Below are 16,593 nucleotides of genomic sequence, written 5' to 3'. Positions count from 1 at the left end.
AGGAGAAGAAGGAGATAAATTGTTAAGGAATTGGCTTCCATAAATTCAAAGATTTTACTAGAAGAGTGAGGTCAGAAATTTATTAATCTTAATTTTTCATTATTGTTCAACTTTATTTGAAACCTAATTGCTGTAAAAAATCTTCAGTCAATTTATCAACCATCAGTAAAGAATATGGAAACCACATTGCCACTGATTATTGCTGCTATAAAATGTGGAGATTATGAGTGCTGTTTACAGGGACTAGAAAAGGGTTGTGTACTTTGGTTAATGCAAAAGGGCATTTAAGCTACACACACACACCCCAGGGAGCCCTGGACCTCAGAAGCAAAAGCTGTGGAGAACTGGTTGCAGATAAGATCTATTTTATTTCTCCTTGTCTCTGGGTTCAGTATCCAGGTCCTAACCTACCCAAGAGTTACAGAAAGATAACACTGGGAGACTATGTGTTAATGGACTACCAGGGATCAAGCCTGGGAACCCACAAATTAGCCAGGATAAAACTGAGTTCATCAGAATTCCGATCTACTGCACTTCCTGCACTCCTAAACTCAGGTCAGTACAAAACACAAAAACATAGTTCTGGGCTTGTTACATTTGTGCTTATGACCTCCCCATAGTCAGTAGGGTTTTCAGGATATCCACAATGAATATGCATGAGAAAATTTGCATAAACTCTCCAATGCATACAAATCTATCTCATACATATTAACTGTGGAAATTCTGAAAACCCAACTGGCTGCAGGGGTCATCAGGGCAGGCTTGGGAAGCCCTGACCTTGCTCCACTACTGAGGATCAGGAAGGCACCACACTTTCTAAGCTTCATTAGTGCTAATTGTGGGGTGAAGAAGAAAAACTGCAGGGGCTTGCTGAACCATCTATAAGAAGGCTTGGTGAATGCAGCTTCACTAATGGAACTATGCCTTTGTGCTCCGTGGGGTGCCGGGTCTCTTTTGTCTGCATAAATACAGCTTTCGCATGTCATCAGCTGGGGACTCTACCATCCCCATACTAAAAGAGGGAAAATGGATCCTGGCACTGCAAATTTACCTCTTGGTGAAGGGGCACCATCAGGTCCCGTGGTTCCCTGTTAAAAAACAGAAGCACCAATGAAAAATTCTCATTACACGCTTGTTCCCACCAGGTATACATTGAACCATCTTATATAACCATTTATCCTTTATCATTCATCTACCACCTCTCTAATTTTCTATCTGTCCAACTCATTACCAACTAATCCATTCATTGTTCCATCCACCTAGTTTCCATCCATACATCAGTTAAAATATGAGCAGACTGTGAAGAACTGCAGAAGGACCTTGTGAGACTGGGAAACTGGACATCTAAATGACAGATTAAATTTTATGTGGACAAGTGCAAAGTGATGCACATAGTGAAAAAATAATCCCAACTGTAGGTACCCAGTACTGGGTTCCATGTTAGGAATCACCACCCAGGAAAAGGATCTTGGAGTGATTGTGGACAATATGTTGAAATCCTCAGCTCAGTGTGTGCTGCAGTGACCAAAATAGCCATAGGATATTAGGAATTATTTGGAAAGGAATTGAGAATAAAACAGAGAATGTCGTATGGTACGACCACACCTTGAGGACTGCGTGCAGTTCTGGTTGCCCCATCTCTAAAAAGATATAGTAGAACTAGAAAAAGTACAGAGAAGACAACAAATATGATAAAGAGGATGAAACGGCTCCCTTATAAAGACCAGCTAAACAGCTTAGAGAAGCGAAGATAGAAAAATTGGTTCTTACCTGCTAATTTTTGTTCCTGGAAACCACATATCAGTCCAGATGCATGGGTTTTTCATCCCCTACCAGCAGATGAAGACAGAGAAGAAAGGCTTTTCTAACACTGTGCTACTTAAGATAGTGTGCCACCGATAGGGGGTCAAGATGGCGGCATGACATGGGCTGTGTTCGATTGCTCCAGGATTTCCTCTGACTTACCTTATATTATGCCATCCAGGCGTAAAGGGAAGGTTTGGGTGTTTCCCTCAGACATCTTCCTTCCTGGGCAGCATCTGTTTCCAACTTTCATGCCCTGTTAGGTCAGCATCAGATGGGACCGGAGGCTCCGTTGCAGGTTTGGGTGAGGGAGCATCTGACTTACCAGGAGGGGAAACTCTCAGTCCCAAAGATCAAAGATTGCCTCCTGTGGGGAGATCTTCCACTCCACTTCCATCAGAGGCGCGTCCCGATGACATTTTGGTGACGTCTCCCTTGGTGGGAGACGTTGGTGGAGCAGCACCGGAGCAACTGTTTTCATCTTCTTTGCTTGGTGAGCCTGGTGGAGAGAGCTTTGTGGCCCGATTGTCTTCTTCTCCAGACTCGGCTCAGGGAGAGATTTTGCCCTTGTTTCAGCCAGCAGTGTTGGACAGTGCAGAGCTGACTTTGCAGGATTCCACCTTTGAGTTCTTTTCTTTAGTCAACAAGCTGGCAGTTGTTACACTGGATGCTATCTGGGACCTATTAGTGGGCCTAGGTAGATCTCTAAAGGACTTTAACAACAAAATTGACCTCTAAGCCACCAAGTTTGAAGTTTCTAAGACTAATACAGTTTGTTTTTTACCAAACTGCTCCTGGCTATCCCTGATTCCATCGCTAAAACATTGTCGGACATCATAAACTGCTCACTCTCACAAGGACTATACCCTGACGACCTCAAATTGGCCTCCATCAAACCTCTACTTAAAAAACCCAATTTGGATCCTAAAGACCCCAACAACTTCCGTCCTATTGCTAACCTCCCTTTCATAGCTAAGATCCTAGAAAAAGTTGTCAATACCCAACTCTCCGAATACATTGAAGAAAACAAAATCCTATTCCAATCACAATACGGATTTCGCAAATCACTGAACACAGAATCCCTCCTCATCTCCCTGTCTGACTTCATACTAATGGGCCTTGACAAAGGTCAATCCTTCCTCCTAATTCTTCTGGACCTATCAGCCGCCTTTGATACGGTCAACCATTCCATACTCACTTCCATTCTGGCTTCTATTGGTATCTCAGGCACCGCACTCTCATGGTTTAAATCTTTTCTCTCCAACAGAGGCTTCAAGGTTAAGATACAGAACAAAGAATCTTCACGAATGGATGCATCCATAGGAGTCCCTCAGGGCTCCTCACTCTCGCCTACACTCTTTAACATTTATCTTTTACCAATCTGCCAACTACTCTCCAGCCTTAACCTCAAACACTTCCTTTACGCCGACGACATCCAGATCGTGATACCCATTAAAGAATCATACACACAAACACTGGCTCACTGGGAAAACTGTCTCTTTGAAATTAAACATCTCCTGTCTAACCTAAACCTAGTTTTAAACTCCTCCAAAACAGAACTGCTGCTCATCTCCCCAGATAACAATTCCATCTCTCATCCTCCAACTACCCCAACTACTACACAGGTGAGAGATCTAGGAGTATTAATAGATAACCGGATGAACCTTAAAGCTTCCATCAACAGAACCACCAAGGACTGTTTCCATAAACTCCAAGTTCTGAAAAGAATTAGACCACTCTTCCACACCCAGGATTTTAGAACCATTCTTCAAGCTATCATTTTTTCTAAGATCGATTACTGTAACTCCATCCTGCTGGGCCTACCTTCCTCCTACACTAAACCCCTCCAGATGTTACAAAACGCTGCGGCAAGATTACTGACAAATTCCAGGAGGAGGGACCATATATCTCCAATCCTAAAAGACCTCCACTGGCTACCTGTTCACTTCAGAATCCTCTACAAATCTCTTTCCATAATTTACAAAACCATCCATGAACACTCCCCACTCGACTTACAGATCCCATTCCAAATTTATAACTCTTCCAGACCAACAAGAGACGCACTCAGAGGATCTCTTCAAGTGCCCCCAGCCAAAACTACCAGACACATTACCTTGAGAGATCGGGCCCTTTCAACAGCTGGCCCACTTCTGTGGAACTCCATCCCACCGGACCTTAGACAGGAGCCCAGCCTCCCAACCTTCAGGAAGAGACTTAAGACCTGGCTGTTTAAAAAAGCCTTCCCAGCACTGACTAATTTCTATTCAGCCAGATCTACCACTTCCACATGTAAAAATGTTATTACTAATGTAAATACCTCTATCTAATGTTATCCTCTACCTTCTCTTCTCTTCTCCCAGTTCTATTACCTTGTTATTTGTAACTGCTCCCTTCCACACTAATAGGTTATTCAACTGTTCTTTGTACACCCCTGTTATATGTAAACCGGCATGATGTGTTCGCAACATGAATGCCGGTATATAAAAATGTTAAATAAATAAATAAATAAATAAATAAATAATACTAATTCCCAATTTGTTGCTGTTCAAGAAAAACTGGTTAACACTGAGCACGCCATTAAGGATCTGAGGACCTGTAATGTGTCAGCCGCCAAAGGCCTTAACATCTTGTGTCAGCGAGTGGAGGTCTTGGAAAATCAAATCAGACGTTTTAAACCTGAGATTTCTAAATTTCCACAAAGTATTGGGAGAGACACCATTTACCACTCTTAAAAAATATTTTGAGGAGATATTGTTTTTTTGACTCTGGAAAAATTCCTTCAATTAACCAAGCAGTTTTCCTTCCTGTTAATCATGGAGCGAGTGCTCATAATCCTCATCCTGTTTCCCTTATTCCTGAAAATTTGAATTCTTAGAAAGTTCAGGGGTTGAGGTAGTTGAGCGCATCACTCTGTTAGTTTCTTTAATTTTTTAAAAAGATGTTAGTGAAGTTATGAGAAGATTCTTTAGAAATATATCCTCTCTTTTCCTAGGTCAGACGATAACGTGTTTTTCCTGATTTTGCCCGGTCCTTGCAGGAAAGAAGGAAACATTTTATTGCTTTAAGGTCTAAGACTACCTCATTGGGCTTTTTTTTTTTGTTTGTTTTACGTTATCCCTGTAAGAACTATTTTGGTTTTTTTTCCTCCTAACACCTTAAGTCCTTTATAGAATCCAGAAATGCTCCATCAACATTGCTGACATATAGAAGGAGGAATGTATTGATCTAATACAGAAGGTTCTGTGTTTCATGTTAAGCTTATTTATTTATTTCTCTTATTTCTTTTATACTCCCTTATATTATGGCCCTTCCTTTTTGGATAGTGTTTCTTTGTGGAGACAATGAATATGGTATTAATTGTTTTGTCTTGGAAGTGATATTTGTTATTGGATTGTGTAGAAAAGCATATTCTGTCTTTTTTTCTGTATGCAATGCTTTTGCTTTGTATATATTTTGAAATTTAATAAATATATAGTTTAAAGATAGCGCGCAGTCCCTCCGTATGACCTGCACCCAAACTGGAGCACTTTCGTCTATAGAGGAGATTGAAAATCCCAACCCAAAGCCAATTAGTGTACTATCTACACGCAGAAAACAAAATGATCTTTCCAGAGAGGGTGGGGCTCTGAACTGATCTGTGGTATTCCAGAAACAAAAATTAGGAGGCAAGAATCAAGTGTCCTTTCCTGTTCATACCCCAGATTAATCCAGATGCATGGGATGTACCTAAGCTCTTTTAAACTGGGCAAGAATCTGAAAGACCCACTCATAGTACACTCTCCCCGAGACCAGCCGCTTCCGGCGCTAAAATAGCCAGTCGGTAATGCCTTTTGAAAGTGTGCAGAGAAGACCAGATCACTGCCTGACAGATCTCCTGTGGGGACATCGACTGACACTCAGCCCAGGATGCCACCAGCTACCTGGTAAAATGCGCCCAAAGCCCCTTGGGAATCGGACACCCTTTGTCAACATAAGCCAACAAAATGGACTCCTTAACCCATCGAGCAATAGTGGCTTTAGAAGTTTTACTCCCTTTATTCAATACCCCAAACAGAACAAAAAGGTGATTGGACCTCTGAAAACTGTTGGTGACCTTCAAGTAGCACCACAGGACCCGACGGACATCCAACAAGTGAAGTTCACTCACATGCGGAACAGAAGAGTCCAAATTCCGAAAAGAGGGATGTTCCACCGGCTGACTGAGGTGAAAAGATGATACTACCTTCTGTTAAAAGGAAGGCACAGTGCGCAAAGACCTCCCAGCCTCCAAAAACTGAAGGAAGGATCCTTACATGAAAATGCCTGTAGCTCTGATATATGCACCATGCCTGACAGATTGCTACCAAAAGATCGATTTTAAGGGGAGATCCTTCAATGATGCCATTCATAAAGACTCAAAAGGTTTTTTACACAACGCTTTCTGGACCATGTTAAGGTGCCACAGAGGCATTATCTGCCCAACTTGTGAGCGCAAATGCTTCACACCTTTTAGAAAATGCAGAATGCCTGGGTGCATGCGAGAGAGGATTTGTGGATTCGCCTCCTGAAACAAGCCACTGCTGCTAGCTGTACCCGAAGAGAGCTCAAAGCTAACCCTTTCTGAAGCTCCTTCTGCAAAAAGGCAAGTATCCGAGTCCTGTAGTGTGGCAACTCTGTCCTCCAGACACTAAGCCTCAAACACCTTCCTCACCCGCATGTATGCCAGAGATATGGATGGTTTACACGCCTGCAGCAAAGTTGGTATAACCTCATTCGAGTAACCCATCAATCGCAACTGATTCTGCTCTTTCTGCCCTGCCAAAACCAACAGTAGAAACAGGAACAATGCCTGCTGGATTGCTCTAGTTTCCAGACATTTGATGAACCAGGACACTTCTGCCAGTGTCCACTGTCCTTGAGCCATTTGACCCTGACAGATGGCTCCCCATCCTTTTAGACTGGCATCTGTCATTACTACAATCTCCAGCCCCACACTCCTCCAAGTTGTCCTGCAAAAGCCACCAAGACTTGACCTCTCCAAGAAGGGGTAAAAGGAGCCTGAAATCCTCCAATTGTGAGCTCCACTGTGACTGCAGAGCTTTCTGCAATGGCTGCAGCTTCGCAAATGCCCAGGGTACAAAATCCAGTGTAAATGCCATGGAGCCAGGTGTCTGCAAGTAGTCCCAAACCCTGGGATTCCAGCAATTAAGCAACTGCCAAACATGTCTCTTCTTTTTGTTTATCATCTTGGAAGTGAGAAACATTCTGCTTTCCTTGGTCTCAAAACATGCTCTTAGGTATTCCAGTGACTGAGAGAGAGACAGGTGACTTTTTGTTATATAACATCTGTAACACACCAAGTGCTGACAAATCTTACTTGATTTTGCCAGATAAGGGTGAACCAGAATGCCCTCCCTGTGGAGGACGGTCACCATGACCACCAACACCTTTGCAAATGTGCGAGGGCTGTCGCAAGACCAAAAGAGAAGAGCTTCGACAAAGATAATGCTTCTCCCACATGGTAAACCTGAGGAACCTTTGAAGTTCCTTCCGAATGGGAATATGCAGATAAGCCTCCATGAGGTCTAAGGATGGTAAGTATTCCCCTTTTTCTGACCACGGCAAGGACCGAGCACAAGGTCTCCAAGGAAAAATGAGGTACCTGTAAGGAAGCATTCCCCTTTTTGAGACGTAGGATGGGATGAAATGACCCTCCTTTTTGGGAACCAGAAACTAGATGAAATATCTTCCTTGCTTGCTTTCCCTAGCAGGCATAAGGACCACTGCTTCCAACTCTAGGGGCGACCAGAAGAAGAAATATTGGATCGGTTTCCGGTTTGTTTCTTTGGACCTTCCAACTCTAGGGGCCACACTAGTTTAACAAGAACCACAGACCTCTTGTATTTAGTGGTTCATGGAAAAAGCATGAAGGCTTCTCACAGCAGAGGCTCCTGCCTCCTTTACCTGAGGCTGCTGAACCCAGCAAAAACAGGCCCATTGCATGAAGCTACTGCACACCTCCACCCATCTGCCCAATGCTGAGACTTCAAACATCTTCATAAGATATATCTCCATCTTCTGAGCATCTTTCAGTGCAGTCAAACCAGCCACCAAAATGGTAATCTTCTAGATCACTGCGGAGACCAACACATTCACCTAAGGCAGCCTCAAGAGCTCCAACGTGTCCTCCAGCAGCGGGTACAGCTTTGCCATCACCCTGCCAACTTTTAAACTAGTCTCAGGCGTTTTTAAATTAAACTCTATGATGGAAGGAAAAGAACTCTTACCAGACCTCTAAGTCCTTCTATGATGGGATCCTCTCCCTTATGTTCAGACTCCTCCTGAACCTCTCTAAACCCAAGCTCTCTCAAAACTTGGGAAATTATGGGAAATAATTCCTCTTTGCAGAGGAGCCAGACCCTCCTGGGGTCATCCCCTTCTACCAGAGGAATCTCCCCATTCTCTGAGAGATCAGAGTCCACATCTTTCTCCAAGGGAGGATCTGATGAGAGAACCTCCTCTCCCTGAGAGCCCACAGACTTGTCCTATTCACCATCGGTGTGCCACTTACTGCTGGAAGTATCTAGGGGTGCTCTATATCTACCTGAGTGGATACTTTACCGTTGACCCATTTCTCCTTAAAGTGGTTTTATGCGTTAACAACACAAATTCAGTTGACAAAGCTTCACCAGATGGAGAATCTTCTTCTGGAGGAAACCTCCTCATTCTCTGACTCCTCCTGGGCACTCTTGAGGCTCTGCATGGCTGGGGAAAGTGGAGAGGGGAAGCAGACCCCCCCCCCCCCCCCCCCCCGTGATCTTCCCTGTACCGCAGGTATAGACTGTGAAATAGCCACAGGAAAAGCAGCATCACCAGCCTCAACTGATCAGGATGACTTTCTTCCCTCTGAGGCCGCCTTCACTGATACTGAGCTGCCTTCCCTACCATGTACCCGGCCATACAGTCCCAAAGCAATCACACGCAATATCTTCCCCCCACATGCTCGGCAGCACTTCCCATGCTCTGTGGTTGCTGCCATGCCAGGACCTGGGCTACACTCGCTCTTGGTAAGAGAAGGAACTCACCAACAAAAGATAAACAGCCCTGCAGTAGTGTACAGACAATCCCTACCCTCACCTACTCAAGCTGCAGCTGATTCACTCCCCTAGCAGACAGCTCCACCGAGCCGAGCAGACCTGTCTCCCGAGAGAAAGTTCCCCCAAGGAAAAGCAGCTTTAAAAAAATAGGAACACTTCCCTGTGCTAGTCTTCCCTGGGGACCTCCCTGCAGAGAGAGAGAGAGAGAGAGAGCAAGATGTGGTTGGTGCAGTTAGTGTAACTGGGTTCAAAAAAGGTTTAGATAAGTTCTTGGAGGAGAAGTCCATTAACTGCTATTAATCAAATTTACTTAGGGAATAGCCACTGCTATTAATTGCATCAGTAGCATGGGATCTTCTTAGTGTTTGGGTAATTGCCAGGTTCTTGTGGCCTGGTTTGGCCTCTGTTGGAAACAGGATGCTGGGCTTGATGGACCCTTGGTCTGACCCAGCATGGAAATTTCTTATGTTCTTATCCACGCAGAGAACAGGACTTTGGGAGAGAGTCATCTCCTTCTCGATGCTCCCTGTACCTCAGGCCCAGCAAACAAAATGGCCTCGGTAACCACGCTGCCAGGAAGGTTGACGTGCCTTCCTCTGGGGGCTAGGCTGCTTGCTTCTGTGTCATCGATTTCCTTGTCTCTGCCACAGTTCTGCTGGCTCCAGACGCACCTTCCACCCAGCTAACACACTGCCTGAGAAGGCCGAAAGCCTGCAGCTTTGAGCGCTTGTCATCACACGCTCAGCAGTGTTTCCCACGCTTAGCGGGAGCCAGCATCTGCACCACGCGCTCACTCAGTGCCTGCCTCAGCTGTTCACTCACCGGGCCCCGAGCTTCCCCGATGCTGAAAACCACACAGCTGCACCAAAGCCCCGATCTTCTGATGATTTAATTCCTCTTTCCCACCTTAGCTCCCCACTGGAAAATGCTGTCTCTGCTGCTTTTTTTTTTTTCTTTTCAATTTAAAGACACAGTGCCCTCAGAAATAAATGAAATGTTGTACCTTCCTGTTCCTTATATCCAGGGCGCTTTCAGCAGATCAGTGATAGAGGAATCAGGGTTGACCTGAGGGGGCCAGACCACTGGCTGTCAAGATCTCCCATCTTAATCCTGGCATAGCAACATTCAGGGCCACTGACACCCTGTTCACCCTTATTCAAGCAGGTGGATGGCCCCAGAACGGACACCTGAGAATAATTTCTGTCTTCTTCAGCCTGACTGCAGGTTTTGCACCTCCACTATCTGCTGGAGACAGAGAAATACTGAGGGGTCAGCAGATGGCACACTGGGTTAAGTAGCAGTGTCAGTGAAGCTTTTCTTCTCTGTCTTCAATCATCTCTGCTGGGAGAAATGAAAAAGCCGGGCGTCTGGAGTGATCTGGGATACGAACAGGAATAAGAGGGGATACGACAGAGGTTTACAAAAACATGAGTGGGGTGGAACAGGTAAACAGGAAACCCTTTCAAACAGTTCCAGGACAAGGAGACACCCCATGAAACAGAATGGTAGCAGATTTAAAACAAACTTAAGAACGTACTATTTTTCGGGTCAACAGCAACACACAAATAAGCTGTGGAATTCGTTGCCGGAGCATGAGGCCAGGGTTAATAGCATGGCTGGGATTAATAAAGGTTTGGACAAATTTCTGGAGGAGCGGTCCATTAACAATTATTAGCCAGGAAGACACGGGGGATCGCCGCTTCTTACTTCTAAGGCCGTGAGCAACAGGGAACGGATCTCCCCATTAGGATCTGCGATTGTAGGTCAGGGGTGGGCAAACTGGGGCCCGCAGGCAAAACCAGCCAGGGATCAGCTTTCCTCCAGCTCCCGGCAGTTTCCAGGTGCCATCGCCCATCGCCACCTCTCTCTGTTCCTCCATGCCCCACGATCACAGCTGTTCTACCGAACGTCTGATCTTACTTCCTTTTTTATCACCCGTGGACTGACTTCCGGGTTTACCGCCACCCTAGTGTCGGCTGCGAAACCCAGAAGTCAGGCTTCCCTGCAATAAAAAAAGTAGGAAGATCAGTTGGGTTCTGACAGAAATGAGGAACAGCGAGGCAAGGCAGGCTAGGCCCCAGTTTCTCATCCCTTCTTAGAAATAAAGTGGGGGAAGGAGAGGGGGAGAGGGTCGCCCCTCAGAACTACAAAGGGGAAATCCCATCAGCCCTTGGTGCAAGCAGAGAGCCACTAATGTGAGCCTGTGTAAAAAAAAAAAAAAAAAAAAGATAGGTTTGCCCACCCCTGTGCTAGGAACTCCCATGTAATCCAGATTAGCCACTGTCAGATACAGAATAATGGGGCTCAATCAACCACTGGTCCAACCTACAGGGCACTCCGATGTTCCTGTGCTGTGTCCTTAACCAGGTCATTCACAGTCATTCTGCCGATATCCCACTGCCATCCCCGTAGCATCACAAATCAGGACAGTGACTTCAGTGCTGAAATCTGCAGCTTTCAACAAGCCGTTATTACTCTATCCATCCTCCAAAACTCAATCTGCCGTCTGTACATCCACACTAACCTAGCAGCTATCCGCCCACCTAGCCCTCACTTGCCCTCGCCTTCACCTATCACGGGCGCAATTTTCACGCCGCCCGCCAAGCTGCAAACCACACGGGCTTCCATGTGTTTTCAAAGAAAAACTACAACGGGGTTGGGTTTTTTTCCTGAATATTAGCCAGCGCGAACCATGTGCATTAAATGCATCTGCACTCTCCCGACCTGCTATTTGTGCGTGTGTGTGTGTGTGTGTGTATGTGGAGGGGGGGGGGAGACTCCAACAAAGTGGAGCACGTATGTTAGAAACCCCCCCTCTAGGAACGCCTCTCGGCCCTGCGGCTGTCAGCGTCTCCCCTGTGGAACCTGGCACGATGCACTTTTAGCCGCATTTCAAGAGAGCAATTGTCAAGTCAGGCTATTTTACTCCGGTAAAAAGGCCGTGGAACTTGTCCTCCATTTCCAGTATTTCTAATGTTTTTAGTCAAAGCGCCCTGCCAACAGGCTGCACAATTATTAATGCTTCTCCATCAAAGCTGGCTGCGATCCACCTCAACAGCACAATAGACTGAGTCAGCCATGCCAGGATGCAAAACTAATGGCCAACATGATAGACTGACGCGTTTGGCAGCCCAAGCTCTTCCCCTGGCTTAGTGTGTATCTACTTACCTAGCACCCACCACTCTATTTAGCCCCCCACTTATCTGGAAATGGAGCTATTTATCCATCCACCTGCAGTATCCATTCACCCAGCAACCCATTCGCCTCTCTGCCGTCTCTCAAGCCATCGATCCCCTCTCTATCCACCTTCACCCATCTCGGGAATTCAGAGATGTCAGCCCATTAAATACTGAAAAGCAGCAGCAGCAGCAGCCGAGATGTCACCAACTGTTACAGGACCAGTCCATCGGGTAATCATGAGCATCTCTGATCCGTGGTATCTCAAGGCCGAGATTTCAGTTCCAGGCTCTCTCACCTCCCCAGTGTAGGGCAATGGAAGTCCAGAAGAGGATGTTGGGCCATGAGGGCTCCGTGTGCTTTCGGGCTTTATTCCAGCGCTGATTGCTTCCTCACCACTAGCAAATCCAGAAGATAAATAATAGCAGGGTTATCCCCCAGCTCTAACAATCCCTCCCCCCCCCCCCCCCCCAAATCACTGACATATTGAGAGTTCAGGTGCCTTCAGTGTCTGGAGCATGCAGAGTCACCATCCTGCTAAATTTAATGTATTGGCATTGGTCACAAAGGACAGAGTGCACAGTTTAATCTGCAGTTGTGCTCAGTTTTTTTTTGTGCAAATTTTATAACCCGCAGTCGGACGAGGGTTAAATAGACGCTAATCCACCCCCTAATGCAATAGGGGGATTAGCGTCTATTTAATGCGCCTCAGACATGGAGTGTATAGGATAGCGCTCATCACATGCAAATACGTGTGAATGAGGCTATTACTCATTCACTCCAATGCAAAAAGATAAATATGCGTCTCAGACACACATTTATCGCTCAGCTCTAAATGCCGGCCTGGAGCAGGCGTTAATAGCTGAGCGCATTGAAAAGAAGTACAGAAAAGCAGAAAAAAACTGTTTTTCTGTACTTCTTTTAAAAGTTAAAAAAAAAAAAAACTCAGCTGGCCGCAGTGAAGACCAACACCGATAAACTCGGCGTCTGTTTTCATAACTGGCGGACTGCAGTTATGAAAACCGACGCCGAGTTTATCGGCATCGGTGTTCATAACCGGGAGAATGCCGGTAACCGTGGGGTTGCGTTAGCAAAGAGGCGCTAAGGTCGCGCAAGCGACCCTAGTGCCTCCTTGCTAATGCAGCCCCCTAATTACAATATAGCATGGCACCCCCCTTGCGGGCGCCATGCACACATTAAGAAAGCAGGCGCTGACTTTTCAGCGCCCGCTTTCCACGGTTTTTTTTGCATCGGCCCCTTAGTTCTGGACTAATTTTGGTCTATGGGCAGAAGCTGGAGTTCAGGTGCTGGGACCTGTAGTCATTATTTTATGCACAAAAAACATGCTACACAAACCATATTTTTTGCACATAAAACTTGTGACTTATCCAGCTAAATGCTGACTTTTGAATATGTCCACCACTCATCTGGCTAAAATTTAGCTGGCTAATGTGGGGGCATTAGGGGGCGGAGTTAAGTTAGCTGGAGAAGTTATCTGGCTAACTCTGGTTATACCGTAGAGTAGTCCTAAGTTTAGCCAGATAATAGTTATCCAGCCAACTTTAAGGAAGTTGGGTATATTCAATGGTGCAGCTGTGCCACTGAATGTCCCACCAAAGTTAGCCAGACAAGTTATCCTGCTAACCTTACAAGCTGACCAGTTGCTTAATATTATCCTCTATGTGACTAAAATGTTTTCCGTTCAGAAATCCTTTTTTTTTTTATGCATTTTATCCAGCAAAATGCTGCTAAATATAGACACCCTAAATCTTATTTTATATGCATATATCATGTTTTCAGTGCATAAAATATGTTATGCACATAAAAAATGGTTGCTGCACAGAAAATATCAAATATTCATAAATAAACCATGTTTTCTGCACAAAAAACCATAATTCTGTTGAGTTTAGCTGGAGGAGCTGCTTTTTTTCAATACTTTCTTTATAATATACATGGTTTATAATGTGGGACTGTTATATGCACAGAAGAAATGGTTGCTGCACAAAAAATATCAAGTATTCATACATAAACCATTTCTTATTCATGAAAAACATGGTTTCTGTGTATAAATCTTGATTTTAGGCATGCTAAAAATTTTCTTTATCACATATTCTGGTTTGTGTGCATTTTGTAACTCCCCATGCATTAACATACCATTTACTGCATTGGAAATTAAAACATTTTTTGTATGTGTGCACTAAAAAACTGCACTAAATTTCTGCACACAGATTTAACCCTCAGCTTATTACATCAATCCCTATCAGGCCGATACAGTACAGTGCACTCCAACGGAGAATTTAGAAGCGGTGCAAATGAGGAATGATTGACTAGGGCATTTGATAAATATATGTGTGTGTTTTTGTGCCAATTTTATTTTTTTAATAGCTTTGATATTCTTTGCCATTGTGTAATAAAGCTTGCAACCAAAATGATAAAGGGGATGGAACAGCTCTCCTATGAGGAAAGGCTGAGGGGGGATATGATAGAGGTCTTTAAGATCATGAGAGGTCTTGAATGAGTAGATGTGACTCGGTTATTAACACTTTCGGATAATAGAAGGACTAGGGGGCATTCCATGAAGTTAGCATGTAGCACATTTAAGACTAATCGGAGAAAATTATTTTTCACTCAACGCACAATTAAATGCTGGAATTTGTTGCCAGAGGATGTGGTTAGTGCAGTTAGTGTAGCTGGGTTCAAAAAAGGTTTGGATAAGTTCTTGGAGGAGAAGTCCATTAACTGCTATTAATCAAATTTACTTAGGGAATAGCCACTGCTATTAATTGCATCAGTAGCATGGGATCTTCTTGGTATTTGGGTAATTGCCAGGTTCTTGTGGCCTGGATTGGCCTCTGATGGAAACAGGATGCTGGGCTTGATGGACCCTTGGTCTGACCCAGCATGGCAATTTCTTATGTTCTTAACATTAAGCATCTTTTAAAACATTAGTGTTGTTACATACCCTTTCTTAGGGTTCTCTGATGGATATATCTATTTTTAGATATATATATATATATATATACATAAAACAGTAAAACAGTATAAATCATATATACTATATTTGCTATTACTATAAATAAAGTATTGAAAAAAAGCAGCTTCTCCAGCTAAACCCAATAGAGATCTCATACTTAAGCACTCCCAGCTACTTACTCGCTCCCTGTCATCACTATGCCCATTTCACAGGGCAGCTCAGACAGAGACACTCTTTAGCTACCTGATCGTAGTAGTGGGCACTGCAGTGCTCCAGGTCAGAGAAGCACAGCCAATCTCATCAGCACCATCCGGACAATCCAGGATCCCATCACACTTGTGGTAGGCTTCAATGCAGCTGCCGGAGGCCACACAGTAAAACTGGAAGGGCCGACATGGAGACACTGGGGAAGGTGTGCTCCCTGGGGAGCCACAGAGAGGGAAAGATGAAACATTGTCCCAATTTATTTTTTTGGGGGGGGGGGGGGGGCAGGGGGAGGTGAATCAGATTCTCAATATTTTTAATACCTCCCCCACCAGATGCATCATAGCTGCACGGTGCTCAGCAGCATTGATGTGAGAATTTGCTGTTGCCACTAATGTGACTGGAAAAGAAATTCCTGAAATCTATACTTGGAAAGAGATTGCACCAGATACTAATAGGGATGTGCAGATGGACGCCATACGTTGCATTCGGGATTCGTATTCGTCGGGGGGGCAGATATGTTGCATTCGGCAAGAGGGGGCCCCCGATACGTTTATATGTTAATTCTTATTTGTCCCAGCTAAAATTAAATTAACTACAACCCTCCCCCCACCCTCCTGACCCCTCCAAGACTTACCAAAACTCCCTGGTGGTCCAGCGGGGGGTCCGGGAGCCATCTCCTGCACTCACACCCTCGGCTGCTGGTTTCAAAATGGCACTGATAGCCTTTGACCTACTATGTCACAGGGGCTACCGGTGCCATTGGTCAGCCCCTGTCACATGATAGGAACAATGGATGGCTGGTACTCTGGACCCCCGCTGGACTTTTGGCAAGTCTTGTGGGGGTCAGGAGGGTCCCCCAAGACTTGCCAAAAGCCCCTGGTGGTCCAGCAGGGTCCAGGAGCGAACTCCTACACTCGGGCCGTCAGCTGCCAGTAATCAAAATGGCGCCGATAGCCTTTGCCCTTACTATGTCACAGGGGCTACCGGTGCCATTGGTCAGCCCCTGTCACATGGTAGGAGCACAAGATGGTGCCGGCCATCCGTTGCTCCTACCATGTGACAGGGGCTGACCAATAGCACAGGTAGCCCCTGTGACATAGTAGGTCAAAGGCTATCGGTGCCATTTTGAAACCGGCAGCCGAGGATGTGAGTGCAGGAGATGGCTCCTGGAACCCCCGCTGGACCATCAGGGAGTTTTGGTAAGTCTTGGGGGGGTCAGGAGGGAGGGGGGTTTGTTTAAATTGGCTCGTTTAGACGGCCGAATAATTTGGCGAAGATTCGTTGTATTCGTGGGGAATCGCGATACGTTTCGCTTCCCCACGAATACAACGAATATGTCCCTGTACGTTGCGGATT

The 16,593-nt window shown here is 45.3% G+C and overlaps 1 protein-coding gene across 1 annotated transcript in view; it reads right to left on the bottom strand.

The window, feature by feature from the left end:
- The window catches only part of LOC115083210 (SCO-spondin-like), a 508,366-nt gene that overhangs the window by 327,075 nt on the left and 164,698 nt on the right, over positions 1-16,593 (bottom strand). Inside the window, exons 46-48 of the mRNA XM_029587016.1 lie at positions 15,274-15,410; positions 12,355-12,454; positions 1,052-1,088 (exon numbers count right to left, since the gene is read on the bottom strand). Of these exons, the coding sequence (XP_029442876.1) occupies positions 1,052-1,088; positions 12,355-12,454; positions 15,274-15,410 (274 nt within the window). The remainder of the gene's footprint in view (positions 1-1,051; positions 1,089-12,354; positions 12,455-15,273; positions 15,411-16,593) is intronic.

Source organism: Rhinatrema bivittatum, chromosome 2 (genome assembly GCF_901001135.1).
Source record: "Rhinatrema bivittatum chromosome 2, aRhiBiv1.1, whole genome shotgun sequence".
Taxonomy (NCBI): domain Eukaryota; kingdom Metazoa; phylum Chordata; class Amphibia; order Gymnophiona; family Rhinatrematidae; genus Rhinatrema; species Rhinatrema bivittatum.
This window is presented reverse-complemented; position numbering and strand designations above follow the sequence as displayed.